Source organism: Eulemur rufifrons, chromosome 20 (genome assembly GCF_041146395.1).
Source record: "Eulemur rufifrons isolate Redbay chromosome 20, OSU_ERuf_1, whole genome shotgun sequence".
Taxonomy (NCBI): domain Eukaryota; kingdom Metazoa; phylum Chordata; class Mammalia; order Primates; family Lemuridae; genus Eulemur; species Eulemur rufifrons.
Window position 1 is genome coordinate 2,373,864 of NC_091002.1, and position 14,002 is coordinate 2,387,865.

The 14,002-nt window shown below is 47.0% G+C and overlaps 1 protein-coding gene across 2 annotated transcripts in view; it reads left to right on the plus strand.

Moving 5' to 3' along the window:
• STK32B (serine/threonine kinase 32B) overlaps nucleotides 1-14,002 on the plus strand; it is a 230,401-nt gene that overhangs the window by 114,208 nt on the left and 102,191 nt on the right. For both annotated transcript variants that reach the window (XM_069496004.1, XM_069496003.1), the window contains exon 2: nucleotides 6,261-6,434. In XM_069496004.1, coding sequence (XP_069352105.1) covers nucleotides 6,261-6,434 — 174 coding nt within the window. The remainder of the gene's footprint in view (nucleotides 1-6,260; nucleotides 6,435-14,002) is intronic.

A 14,002-nucleotide genomic window follows, 5' to 3' on the forward strand; every position in this document is an offset into this window, starting at 1 on the left:
GAATCAGGAATGTTCTTAATGGAATCTAGAGTGGTAAATCCCTTTCCAGATTTTCAATTTATTTGTCCAAGATCCATCATTGGATTTCCATAGACTATGGAAGCTGTAGCCTTACAAGGTTTATTTCTTAAAAAGTAAGACTTGAAAGTTGATACTACTCCTTAATTCATGGGCATTGTGTTAACATTAATCTTGTACGCCTCCATCAGAGCTCTTGGATGACCAGGTGTATTGTCAATAAGCAGTAATCTTTTCAAAGAGATCTTTTTTCTGAACAGTAGGTATCAACAGTGGGCTTAAAATATTCAGCAATGCATGCCGTAAACAGATATTTTATAATCCAGGCTTTGATGTTTCATTTATAGAGCACAGGCAGAGTAGCTTTAGCATAATTCTTAGGAGCCCTAGGATTTTTGGAATGATAAATGAGCACTGGCTTCAACTTAAAGTCACCAGCTGCATTATTGCCTAACAAGAGAGTCAGCCTGTCCTTTGAAGCTTGGAAGCCAGGCACTGACTTCTCCTCTCTAGCTATGAAAGGCCTGGATGGCATCATCTTTCAATAGAAGGTTGTTTCCTCTACACTGAAAATCTGTTGTTTAGTGAAACCACCTTCATCAATGATCTTAGCTGGATCTTCTGGGTAACTTGCTGCGGCTTCTCCATCAGCACTTGCTGCTTCACCTTGCACTTGTATGTTATAGGGAAGGCTTCTTTTCTTCAACCTCATGAAACAACCTCTGCTGGCTTCCAACTTCTCTTCTGCAGCTTCCTCCCCTCTCTCAGCCTGCACAGAATTGAAGAGAGTTGGGGCCTGCTCTGGATTAGACTCTGGCTTAAGGGAATGTTGGGGCTGATTTGATGGTCTATCCTGACCACTCCAACTCTCTCCACGTCAGCAATAAGGTGCTCTACTTTCTTATTATTTGTTTGTTCACTGGAGTAGCACTTTCAATTTCCTTTAAGAACTCTTCCTTTGCATTGAAAACTTGGCTATTTGGTGAAGAGGCCTAACTTTCAGCTTGTCTCAGGTTTCGATATGCCTTCCTCACTAAGCTTAATCATTTCTAGCTTTTGATTTACAGTGAGAAATGTGTGACTCTTTCTTTTACTTGAACACTTAAAGGCCACTGTAGGGTTATTAATTCAATATTGTTGTGTCTCAGGGAATAGGGAGGTCCCAGAAAAGTAAGAGAGGTGGGGAATGACCGATTCGTGGAGCAGTCAGAAAGCGCACAACATATATCCGTTAAGTTTGCCGTCTTACATGGATGTGGTTCGTGGTGTCTCAACAATTACTATTGTATAACAGCATCAAATATTAGTGATCACAGACCACCATAACAGATATAATAACAATGAAAAAGTTTGAAATATTGGGAGAACTACCAAAATGTGACACAGAGACACAAAGTGAGCACACGCGGTTGGAGAAACGGCGCTGGGAGACTTGCTTGACGCAGTGTCATAAACCTCCAATTTGCAAAACACACGACCTCTGTGAGGCACAATGCAATGAGGTCTGCCTGTACTTCCTGGCCAGCCTGGGGCATGTATTTGCTCGTCTTTTGGTTGAGGGTGAAGCACATGGATCATCTGATGGCACCAACAGGAACACACCAAGTGAGGAAGGAGAATCCCGCGTGGATCACGAGTAAGGGACAGAGGGCCTGTGAGACCAGCCTTTCTGCAAGTGACGCCCCTGTAAACCCTTCCCCCGTACAGACCAGAGAGGAACAGCTGACCACTTCACCCCACCAGGCCAGTACCACATGATACCAACCTGGGTCAGGACCATGGCAGACAGGACTGTAAGGGCTGGTGTTACTCAGAGCAGCAGATGCAAAAATCCTAAACAAAATATTGGCAACTTGCGTCCAGTAAAATACACGGGTCTATGTGTGTGTGCATGTGTGTGTTTATCAATAAGTAGGGTTCAGTCTAGAAATGCAAAAACAGTTTAACATTAAAGAAAAAACCTCTACACCTGCTCATGATAAAAGTTCTCAGCAATACAGAAAGCAACTTTCTTAACAGAATAAATGATCTCCTTCAAAGGCAGCAAACAGTTTACTTAATGGGGAAACAGTTAAGTTCAGTTCAAGGTAGAAATTCCACCATCACCCTTCCTGATCAGCCTTTCACTGGAGGCCCCAGACAGTGAAGTAAAACAAGACGAAAAAATAAGAGGATAAGGATTGGAATATTTAAAAGATAGCGGTTGTTTTGTAGAAGATACAGAAATTTTCATGTGATAAGCAAACCCCGGCGCATCAGTGGGAAAAGCATTAGAACTGGGACTCGGCCGGGCGCGGTGGCTCACGCCTGTAATCCTAGCACTCTGGGAGGCCGAGGTGGGCGGATCGTTTGAGCTCAGGAGTTCGAGACCAGCCTGAGCAAGAGCGAGACCCCACCTCTACTAAAAATAGAAAGAAATTATATGGACAGCTAAAAATATATATAGAAAAAATTAGCCGGGCATGGTGGCACATGCCTGTAGTCCCAGCTACTCGGGAGGCTGAGACAGGAGGATCGCTTGAGCTCAGGAGTTTGAGGTTGCTGTGAGCTAGGCTGACGCCACGGCACTCACTCTAGCCTGGGCAACAGAGTGAGACTCTGTCTCAAAAAAAAAAAAAAAAAAAAAAAAGAACTGGGACTGAGAGACCAGCCAGGCTTCCAGGTACGAGGCGAACGTGTGCGATTGTGGAGTGCTCTTCACCCTCGAGAGGACCGGGCAGTAAGCTTTCTCGAAAAGGATTGTATTTACAACAGCAATAAAAACTACTTGCAAAATCTTGGAATAAAAACATGTATATGCTGGGCTGTGAAGCAAAGAATTGAAAAACTGTATTGGTAATCATAAAAGAAGATCAGAATAAATAGATATTCCATGTTCATGGTTGAAAATGTCCAACATTATAAAAATGTTAATTCTCTTTAAATTAATCTGTAAATTGAATATAATTCCAACAAAAGTCAAAGGAGAGTTTTCAGGCTGGTTCTTGCATGGGCCCAGACATGCCAACCACACGGGCCAACTGGAAACAATCGCGTGTGAAAAAGGTCAGTACCTCCCGCTCAGGAGGCCCCTAAGGAAGCTTTGTTTTATAACCTTTTTGTTGACCCGGAGCTGTCCCTGCAGTGCGCGACTGGGGCAGAGACCGCATGTCAGACTGAGATTACACTTTCCCTGAAACAGATCTAAGGAGGAGCTGGTGCGCTCCAGAGGTCCCTAGGCCACCGAGCAAGCCCCCACCCACCTCCTTCCGGCCAAGCATGCTCTAAAGTCAGCCTGGGACAAGAGGGGAGAAAGCTGGCCTGGGTCACACCCTTGGGTGGGCCATGGCTAAGGCACTGGAGATGGGGAGCAGGAAGTGCTGGCCCTGAGCCTCCCACAGAGCCTGGGACTCCCAGCGCCAGAGGGACATCCATGGCGCCTCACCTCCCACATCCAGCCCTCCAGGGAATCCCACTGGTTTGCGCCCAGAGTCCTTCTCAGACCCATTTTCCACGCTGTATCCAGAGAGATCTTCATAAAGAGGAAGTAGCCAGGCCACTGCCTAGCCTAACTCTCAGCTGACTTTCCATCCTCCTGGAAACAGAATCCAGTCTCCTCCCCGGGCTGCAGGGGCCCCAGCTCAGGCCTTGGTGGTCTCACCGGCTCTGCTCTGGCGGCACTGTCAGCCCCTCCCAGCTTTGTCCTGTCTTAGAGCCTTGCACTCACAAAGGATGTTCTCTCCCCACTGCCTTGGTCTTCCTGCGACTGGCTCAGCTCAAGCGACCTCTGCTCAGAGGGGCTCCCAGGGCACCTTCCTACATTAGCCCCACCTCCCCAGCCAGTCTCCTCCTCGTGGCTTCATGTCTCCCCAGCTTTTGTCCTCCATGAGAATCTAGGGCCCATAAAAGGAAGGGCCTCGCCTCCACCATTGCTCCTGCCCCGTGGGCCAAGCACAGCACCTGGGGGCACTCAGTAAGTGTTTGCTGAGTGACTGAATGATGTTAGCTTAGTGATAGGCAAAGAGATCAATGGAACAGAATAGAAATCAAAGCATACTTTTCTGTATATTTCAAACGTCTTGACACAATAGAATTAAAAAAATAAAAATTTCTGGGCAAAAATTTTCTCACTGATATTTCTGCAAATGATTCCCTTTGCCCCATTACTTGGAAATATTGGGGAAGTCTGGGCAGCAAATGAGGCTATGGGCCACACCTGGATACTCCTGGTGGCTTCGCTTGGAAAGGAAGGAGAGCCCCTCGGCCTGGAGGTGCCTGGGAAATGCAGCTTTAGTCCGTCTCCTCTGCTCTTGCAGCACTTGCTGTATGTCTCCAGCAGGAGACCCATCGTTCTATCCTGTAGGGTGTTCCTGTCCCCCTTTCCCATGAAGGCCCAGGACTGTATCCTACTTTGCTCTTGCCCAGCCACATCAGGATGGTGACTCCCAAAGTGGGCCTCCAGGGGCCCTGAGCCAGCCTTGGGTCATGCTGTCCCCATCTGAGTCACAGCCCCGCTGTGTGTTCCTGACCCAGGAAACCCCTCATCCACAAAGACTGTCCCCGTTCTTCCCACCCACCCCCACCTGCTGGAGCCCTGCCTCCCACCCTCCCCACGCCCGCTGCACCCAAAAAGACTCCTAGAGTATCAGCCCCTGTATTGTCTGTGACTGTCAGCTTGGGTCCCCTAGGAACCGGTGTGCTCCTTCAGGGTGAGGACAGTTTCTTTGTCCCTGTGTCCCCAGCACACAGCCCGATGCCTGTCACAAGAGAGGTGTTCTGTGATTGTCTGGTAAATTCATGATTCTAGGGGCACAATAAAAGGCTCCCCTATTCCTTGCTTCAATTCTGAACAATTATAAGCAGTGGGTAAGATACACAAGGAGGGTGCGAGTTCTGGCCAGCCATTTCCTCTCTCCTGGACCCCAGTCTCTGTCATATGGGGCTGGAGTTCCCCATCCTGTAAGCATGTGATTCTGTCACCTCTCCTGGGACCAAATCGTGCATGAGGCTCCCTCCCGGGGCTGCACGCCCAGATTGCAGAAACACAGCGTGTGCATTACAGCAACATCCCAGCAGTGTGTGGTCGTCAGGGCATGAGAGGGAGTGAGAGTCCTGGATCTGGGTTCTTGCCCTGCCCTGACACTGACCCACCGAGTCCCTTCCTCTCGGGGCCTCAGTTTCATGTTCTGTCAAGTGAGGGGAATAGGCTGATCCAGGTCCAGCATGCAAGGATCCAAGACACAGGTCTAAGCTTCCACGATCACGTTCTGAAATTCTGTGATTACAAGGTTTTGCTACTACATTCCATGACTCTGTAAGGAGCTTAACAACATTTGATAATGCGACATTATTCTACAACTGATGAACAACATTCTGAGATTCTATATGAGATTCTCTTCAGTCCTTAGGAAGCCCAAATGCATTTTTAAGAAATGAATTTAATACTGTATCAGTTTTATATTGCTTTGGAAACAAAATAAAACACCACCCTAAAATTTAGTGACTTAAAAAACTCACCATTTTATTAATATCATGTCATGTTCTGTATGGTAACTGGGCTCAGCTGGGCAATTCTTCTGCTCCACGTGGTATCCCAGGCTACAGTGGAAGATCCAGGCGCCCAGGGAGGCTCACTCTCATGGCTGGCCATTGGTGCTAGCTGTCACACGTTGCCTGCCAGGGGCTGTTGATCAGAGAGCCCTGGTTTTCTTTCTTATGGCCTCTCCATGTGGCTTGGAATCTGGCCAAGTTCCAAGAGGCAAGAATTATAGACTACTGCTTCCCTTAAGACCTGGATTTGGATGTCTCAGAACATTACTGTATTCAAGGACAGCAGAAACAAGTCCTATGTGCAGAACAGCATGCACAGACAGGAAACCGAGGGGGTTTGGGGGAGGGGGATGAATCTCTGGAGACTAGCTCCTACAAATCCTGACAACGTCTAATAAAAGCATCTACTAGAAACGGTTGAAGTAACGTGTCCGAGTCCAGTACTGGTTAAAGTGTCATCTGTCTGCCGGCACCTGGGGGGTGATGCTGGGTACTCCTGCTTGCCTTTGCTGTTCAGGGAATCAGGAAACCCCAACAGTTTGGGGGGAGTCTGGGAATCAAAAGCCTCTTGCCCCTTCCCCCCACTCTCATATCACCGTGACTCAGGCAACATCCGCGCCTCTCTCCAAGTCTCAGTTTGCTCTTCCGTAAACTAGGAGCTTTGGTCTCGAGGACGTCTGTCCCTAACCTTTGCTGCCTCTCTGTGCTTGTAGGTACTCCTTCCAGGACGAGGAGGACATGTTCATGGTGGTGGACCTGCTCCTGGGGGGCGACCTGCGCTACCACCTGCAGCAGAACGTGCATTTCACAGAAGGGGCCGTGAAGCTCTACATCTGCGAGCTGGCGCTGGCCCTGGAGTATCTGCAGAGGTACCACATCATCCACAGGTAACCGGGTGCCGGTGGCGTGCCTAGGGTGGTGGTGTACGTGGGTAGGGTGTCAGGAGCAGTCTGCGGCAGTGGGAGAGTGTTCTGTCCCTGACGTTGTTTAGAAGTGGCAGTGCACGGGATAGCATAGAGCAGAACACCTTCTCGTTTCTGTGACTTGTGGAAGACTTCTTTCTTTTGGGAAGCCTCGGTGCTGGCTCTGGGCTTTGTGTAGAAGTGTTGAGTCTCTGCTGCCTCCCCAGGGACCTTCTTCTCCCCTTCCTGCGCACAGCAGCACCACGTCCCTCCCAGTGAGCAGAGTGAGTGTGGAGCAGAAGCAGGAGCCCAGTGAGAGGCTTTGGAAAGTGCTGGCATCACTAACAGTCTGACCCCCACAGAGGCAGCTGGTGTGAGGGCACCAGATTTGTTCACCTGTGGCCTTGCGCTGTGCTTGGCTGATCTTCCAACTTAAATACTTTTAGAAGATTTGGAAAAGACAAGGACTTGAACTTCGAAGATGACAGGTTAAGCGTGCACGTGCACACACACACACATTTTCTCCCTTCTAAAACTCTGTTTAATGACAGGAAGGAGTGTCTGAAAAATGATAAATGTATGAGGACAAGGAAAACTGCATAGAGACTGCAGCAAAACATTGAGGGGGTTGGAAAGAAGGTGTAGAGTGGTTAACAGCTTAGGATACCAGAAACTGAGTCTCAAGTGGCCACTGGGGAGAGTTAAGAACTGACAGATGCTAAAGAATCCCCCAAAGGCTCAGGAGCCGGCAGCACCTGGTACCTATGGAATGGGGGAGGGTGGTGAAAAAAGAGGCTAAAATACAGTGAAGTGGTTGAAAACTTCTTAAGAACCCCAGAGCCGTTTACCTACTCTGCAGAGCTAGAGGGCTGCCCCTTCCTCACCCAGAAAGACTGAGGTTAGTCCCCTAAGGAGGGTAAAATAGAGAGTGTCTGGGCTGAAGAACATCAAGCCTGCTTGCATTGGGATACTGCACCAAAAATGGCAAGATTATCTAAATGTACACATACCAAATGCTGAAATAGCACCCTCCCACCCCGGCTGGGATCAGACAATGGTGCCTTGGTGTTTTCACCCTCCAGGCAGGACACTCAAGTGATTTCAATGGTGTTGTGACTGAGCCAAGAGAAAAGAGATTGTGGAGATTGTGACATCAGAGGTTGCCCAGGACACGCTGGAGTGTAGTTCATAGTCAACAAGCATCATTCATTGTTAGCTCCCAGTCAAGTTACCAACATAAGATTATCAGACATCCTGGGAAATCTAACACGAACATCAAGATCTAAACAATCAAATGGAAAAAAATGGTGTTTGGAATAAACAGAGACTCTGAAAACATCAAAATAACTATGATCAGTATTTTCAGACAGATAAGAAGACTTTTGTAACTGTAAAACAAGAAACAGCGTTTTTTATAATTCAGAGAACAAACAATGGAGCTTTATAAATTAAAGGTATAAAAGCAGAAATAAAAATCCCAAAAGATATGCTGGAGGACCGGGTCTCTATACTCTCTTACAAAGTAGAGTAAAAAGACAAAAGGAAAATATGAGAAAAAAAGTAAGAAAATTAGAGGGCCAGTCCAGAGATTTCACCATCCGAAAGAGAAGAGAGAAAACATGGAGGAAGAAATCATTGATGAAATAATTAAAGAAAATCTCACAGATCTGAAATCTGTAAGTTTACAGATTGAAACCTACCAAGAGTGCAGAGCAATGACTGGAAATAGACACAGATCAAAACAAATTTTAGATCTGATGAGCTTTCAGAGAAGAGCAACAGGTCATATAGGCTGAAGAATCAGAATAGTTTTGAATTTCTCAAATGCTAGGAGGCAGTGCAGACATGCTAATCAATCAAGTGTGGGAGTGTACATTTCCGCAAGTTCCAGGGCTCAAAAAATGTACCTCCCATATATCTTTTCTCAAGTATTAGGAAAATGAGATGGAAGGGAAATGAAGGAATAAGTCAGGGAGGAGAAAGAAATGGAACACGGGAAGCTGGAGCTCCCACAAAGTGGACAGGCCCAGGAAATCTGCAGGCTGACACTGAAGGGATGTCAGTTGTCCCCCAGTGTAGACCATGCCCACTTCTGTTTGCAGCAGGTCAGAAGACCCTGGGAGATATCTCTTTAGGAAGAGTGAACTGATAGAATTCCTGATGCATCTGGCTGCCTGGAGAGAAGATGCTTTAGTTGGTAAAGCATCTGAAGTTGAATTAATGAGAAGTTCAAAAAAAGAAAACTCAACGGAAAAGACATTAATTCTGGGGAGTAAAATGTTGTATAGGACATCTTCTGTGCGTAGTAAGGCTCACTACATGGGTCATCTCTCTGTGTAATACCTCGTCATAACCACCTAAACCCTGCAAAGTGAACGAATCAAAAAGTCAGTAGTACTCCATCGGGAAAATGCGGGAGTGGGAGGGAGGAAGGGGTCTCCCGGCGCCTGGGAGAGGAAAGACTGCTAGACCCTCGTCTTCCATAGCAGGAAGCCGGCACAGAGAGCCTGGAATTAAAAAGGGAAGGAGTCATGGAGATCTACCGTTCAGAGATGAGGGGTGAGACGCCAAAATTGTAGCCTGAAGGAGAGTGGGTGGAGAAGGATGAGGGGGAGAGAGGGAGCAGGATTGTTGCAACAAAACTTGCACAGCTGCTTAGCTCATTGGCTATTTTCATGTATAACTGTGACACAAATAACAAGCACAATGTAGTGACAAGGGAGGAGGAGGAGGACAGTAGTAAAAGGACGGTTCAGTGTGTGTGCAACTGTTTACCCGCTCAGCCACTCACTGGCTTTGAACGCAGGCGCCGGTTCCGCGAGCACCCTGCTGCGTTGGGTAGGGAAGCGCCTCGGCTGAATGGCTGGGCTTCTCCGAAGGTGCAGAAAGGGGTTTCTTCACCGTGGGTTACACTCGTGCCGCTCATGAATTGCTGTAGCCCTCCTGCACGAGGGTGCAACAGATGATCCGTTTGCCGGACTCCCTAGACACTAAGTCGCGTGGACGTTGGTGAGGTAGATGACGACTTTCCGCAGCTGAGCCGGGAATGGACAAGGCAGAAATTGAGCTGTTGGATTACAGCATGGCTGGCTGGAACAATTTCACTAGATTTCAGTAAGTTTTTAAGTCACTCTCTCAAAGATACTTCTCTGGTGGAGGTCATCCGCTCGTAGACGGCCCGTCTACCTCAGAGAAAAGGAACTATCCAGCAATTTAGGGAAATGTTTTTAAAGTCCACTAAGTAAAGGTGTGACAGTTCCTTTTATGTGTCAACTTGACTGGGCAAAGGGATGCCCAGGTAGCTGGTGAAACGTGGTCGCTAGGTGTGTCTGCTGAGGGTGGTTCCAGGAGAGACCAGCGTTCGGGTAGCTGCGCTGAGCAGAGCAGATGGTGTCTCCCCGTGGTGGCTCATCCAGGCTGTCAGGGGCCTGAGCTGAGGGACGAGGCGAGGAAGGGAGAATGCACTCTTTCTGCTTGAGCTGAGACGTCCATCTTCCCCCACGCCCAGATGTCATTGTTCCTGGTTCCTGGGCTTGTAGACCCATACCAGGACTTAGCCCACAGCCCCCCGGTTCTCAGGCTCAAAGTGACGACACCACTGGCTGTCCTGTTCTCCAGCTCGCTGCTGGCGGGTCGTGGAACTTCTCAGACTCCGTAACCACATGAGCCAATTGCCGTAACAAGTCTCCTTTATATATCTCTATATATCCCAGTGCTTCTGTTTCTCCGGAGAGCCCTGGATGCTACAGTTAAGCTACCTACCAATTCCAAAATCACAGAATTGGCAGAGATTCGAATCAGACTTTTCCCCTTCCATATGGTTCATAAATCCCCTTTTCAATGTGTATATGTGTGCAGGTTTGAAATTGTGTCTGTACACAGCTATGTGTCAGGACATACGGTGATGGTGTACAATTTTGCATTAATACAACAGCTGGATTTATACATCCCCATGGCCTATGTACCAGAAACTTTCAATGCCATATTTTATACTGAAGATGAATGTTGCTTGTTTCAAAGTAGCCACACTTGGAAGTGGAAGAATTAGTCCACAAGTGCAAGCCTGGGTCAGATTGCCAAGGATATTTGCCTTCCCCCTTGGTGGACTTAGGCAAGTTACTTAACTCCATCTATTAACTTTTGCACCTCAGTTTCCCAATCTGTAAAATGGGCCTGATGACACCTACTTCACTGGGCTGTTATGCAAATTTCATGAGAAGATGTTCATAAACATCTTCCTTTAGATTCCTGGCTCTTACTTTGTCTGGGGAAGCTGATTTTGAAATCAGATGTTCAATCTTTCCTATACACTCAGAGGTGACAAATCTCTATCCTTCAAGGATGGTGTTATAGATCTCTAGAAAATAAAAGGTATTTTAGAGTATAACCTGGTGAGTTTGATAGTGGGTCCAAAAAAAATTGTTTTAAAGCAGTTAGGAGACTTGCATCTCATAGCATTTGAATTGGCTCTTCATTCTGTCAACAACCGTCGGGGCCAAGCAGCGGACCAGCCCCTGGGAGGAAAATCATGCGTAAGACTCTGCCGTGCGTCTGAGCAGCTTTCCAGGCAGAAAGGCACCCTTTCTGGGGACCAAGCGATTGCGCCCCAGGATGAGGACCGTGACAGAGCCACAAAGCAGCCTGCAGGAGCTCAGGGAGGAGCACCCCGCCCAGCCCAAGGTGGGGGCTGGGCAAGGGCATGGAGCTGGCATGGCCCGGTTGGTCTGTGGTTTGCAGGACAAATGGGAATTTGCTGGAGTAGAGGCATGCGGAAGGCACTGGGCAGAAGCACCGGACCCGGAGAGGCCTGGGGGGAGAAGACTGGGTGCGAGGGTGGGAGGGAGCGTGTCCTAACCAGCCCTCTGTGTGCCCCCGACTGATGGGTTGAAACTTGGGAGTGACATGGTCCAGTTTGTCATAGAAAATGATCTCCCTGGAGGCCCTGGGAGTGCTTCCCAAGAGGGTTCTTCATCCTGGGCAGGATTACTGAACTAGATATCCACAAGGGATGGGTTATACAAAATTAAATGAATAATAACAACAACTAAGCAAGTTTGTTAGACTTGTATGTATTGACACTACTTTAAACCATATACATATGTGTGTATTTACATTTGGTGTATCCATGTACATGTATTATTTATAGATGCACATACACACGGTGAATACACACATGCACACACCAAAGTATTTCACTTAATCCTCACAGCAATGAAGTGATCTAGGTGTTACAATGAAGCCCAGTGTTGTAGAGAGATTGGGTGATACGCCCCAGGACACACAGCTGGCAGGTCACGGGGCCCTGGCGCCAAAGCAAGGCATTCGGACCCGGGATCCCAGGCTCATGGCCACTGAGCACACAGCTCCCTTGTTGTTCCAACTGCACTGAACTGTTTACAGAATGTCCGTATGCATATTGACATCCCGACAAGCACATACGGATCACGTCAACTGCTCACAGCCCCCTGAGGAAGGCCCTGTTCCAGTGGTGTGGAGGGGGCAACCGACATTTCTGGGGGGATCCTCTAACCCCGGGTCACACAGCTACTAAGCCGTGGAGCTGGGGCTCTAACCTGGAGTCTGACTTGTAGTCAAATGCTCTTTCTGCTACACCTTGCTGCCTTCCCAGATGCAAAAGAAAAACTAAGGTTGTGTCCCGTCCAAAGTCACATCTGGTTAATTCATAGAGCCAGAACAGGGACAAGGACTCCACTTCTTCGAGGCTGTCCCTGACCACATTTTGTCGAAGCTGGGTTCCCACTGCATTCCTCAGCCCCATTCTCTCCAAAGCCCTCCAGCGCCTTCCTGGCACGTGATCCCAGCTGGTGATGACGTATTCGCTAGCTTGTTTCTGGGCAGCGGGAGAATGAACCTGCCTCATCTGTCAGTTCCCTGAGGGCAGCAGCGTCTCCGTCTTGCTCATCTTCATGTCCTGAGCACCTGACAGCGCCTGGCACGTAGGAAGTGCTCCGTAACCGTTTGTTGAATCAGTGAAGAAGTAATGAAGAAAGAAACGGCAGGCCTTACTTGACATTAGTTGAAGATATACATTCACACTCCATCAGTCAAAATCCATCTCCTGCACTACTTCCTATAACTTTTCTGCCCAAATATTCCTTGGTATCTGAGGAGCTACGTCCTTAAAAGTTCGTGGGAGGGCCCAAAGTAGCAGATCACAAGCAGGAAATTCCTCTGAAGTCTTATGTTTGATGTTAAAAATTTCTCCAAGTTTTGCATGCCACCCCATTAGGTAGGCGGGGTTCCTTTACTACCTAAGGTAGTGCCTTAAGCTACCAGTCACCAGGAAATAAAGAAGATGAACAAGGAAGGCTGCTCAGAGTCTCCTTGGTCAGCAGGCAAGCGCTGTTGCATTGCACCTGTCAATTTGGGGAATATGCGCTGATTTGAAGAGAATTCATGCCCTGCGTGAAGGTGCAAGGCTCTGGTAATTCTCCCCTCTCTCTGGCTTTTTAAAATCCAATCCAGAGTCACATAAATATGAAGTTATACACAGCAACCATTTGTTCACTGTTTTGATCAGAGCAGGGATCTACATGCTAATCAAAGTTGGGTTGGTGCCACATTTTCAGGCTGCTTTGGTGTAAATTTTCACCAGTGGGTTTACCCACATCAAACTGTGGTCTGAAGACGCCCAAACCCTTTGGGTGGTGTCTTCTGGTGCATCTTGATGATCTGTGGTGCATTGACTTTTGCTCTTGACTCTGAATTTGCATCACAGGCTGGTTGACTGACAGTCTCCGTGCCGACGACCTTGCTTCAACACATTCACGATCTTCTTTTCCAATGCATGAATCTTGCCACCACGTACAGGAAAGGCTTTGCCTCGGAGTTGTTTATTGAGAGTATTCAGCCCTGGGAAAATATCTGCTTAACGAGTCAAATATTTATGTATCTTGCTTTATCATTAAAATGAATTATGAATCTTACCTGGGTTTTCTTCCTTTTTTTGTGGGGAGTAACTTTTTGTCTCTTAATCATTAGGAGTAATACCAGACTAATCCTGAAATACTGGCAAGCACTTTTATTTAGTTCAACCAGCATTATCTATGCAATCTTTCAAAGACAATTCCCATTTCTCTACAAAATTGTCTGAAAGATAAGTACACAAATGCTAATTTTTATTAATCTTATCTTTTTATCACTTTATTAAATTCAGTAAGAAAATTAAAAAATAAATCCTTTTTTGCTATGACAGTGTAACTGGATTTAAGCTCAGATCTTATTTTTAAATAGACAATATGTGTACGTGTTATAAAGTTCGAAAGATTCAAAAAAGTGTAAGTGAAAAGTAAGTGACAATTTTCCCGTATTTTTGAACATTTTCATAGATTTAAAGTAAATGCTTCAAACTTTCTCTTTAAATTCCCCACTCATGTTCCCCACAGATAATTTAATTTTAAAATGTTAACACATAAAAAGGTAAATAAAGAGCACTATAAAAGTATATGCACGTGCATACACACAAAGTTTTATAACATTTTCTATCTTTCGGTGGGAATAAGGTGAGAAGGGGAGTCCTGCCAGGGCAGGAC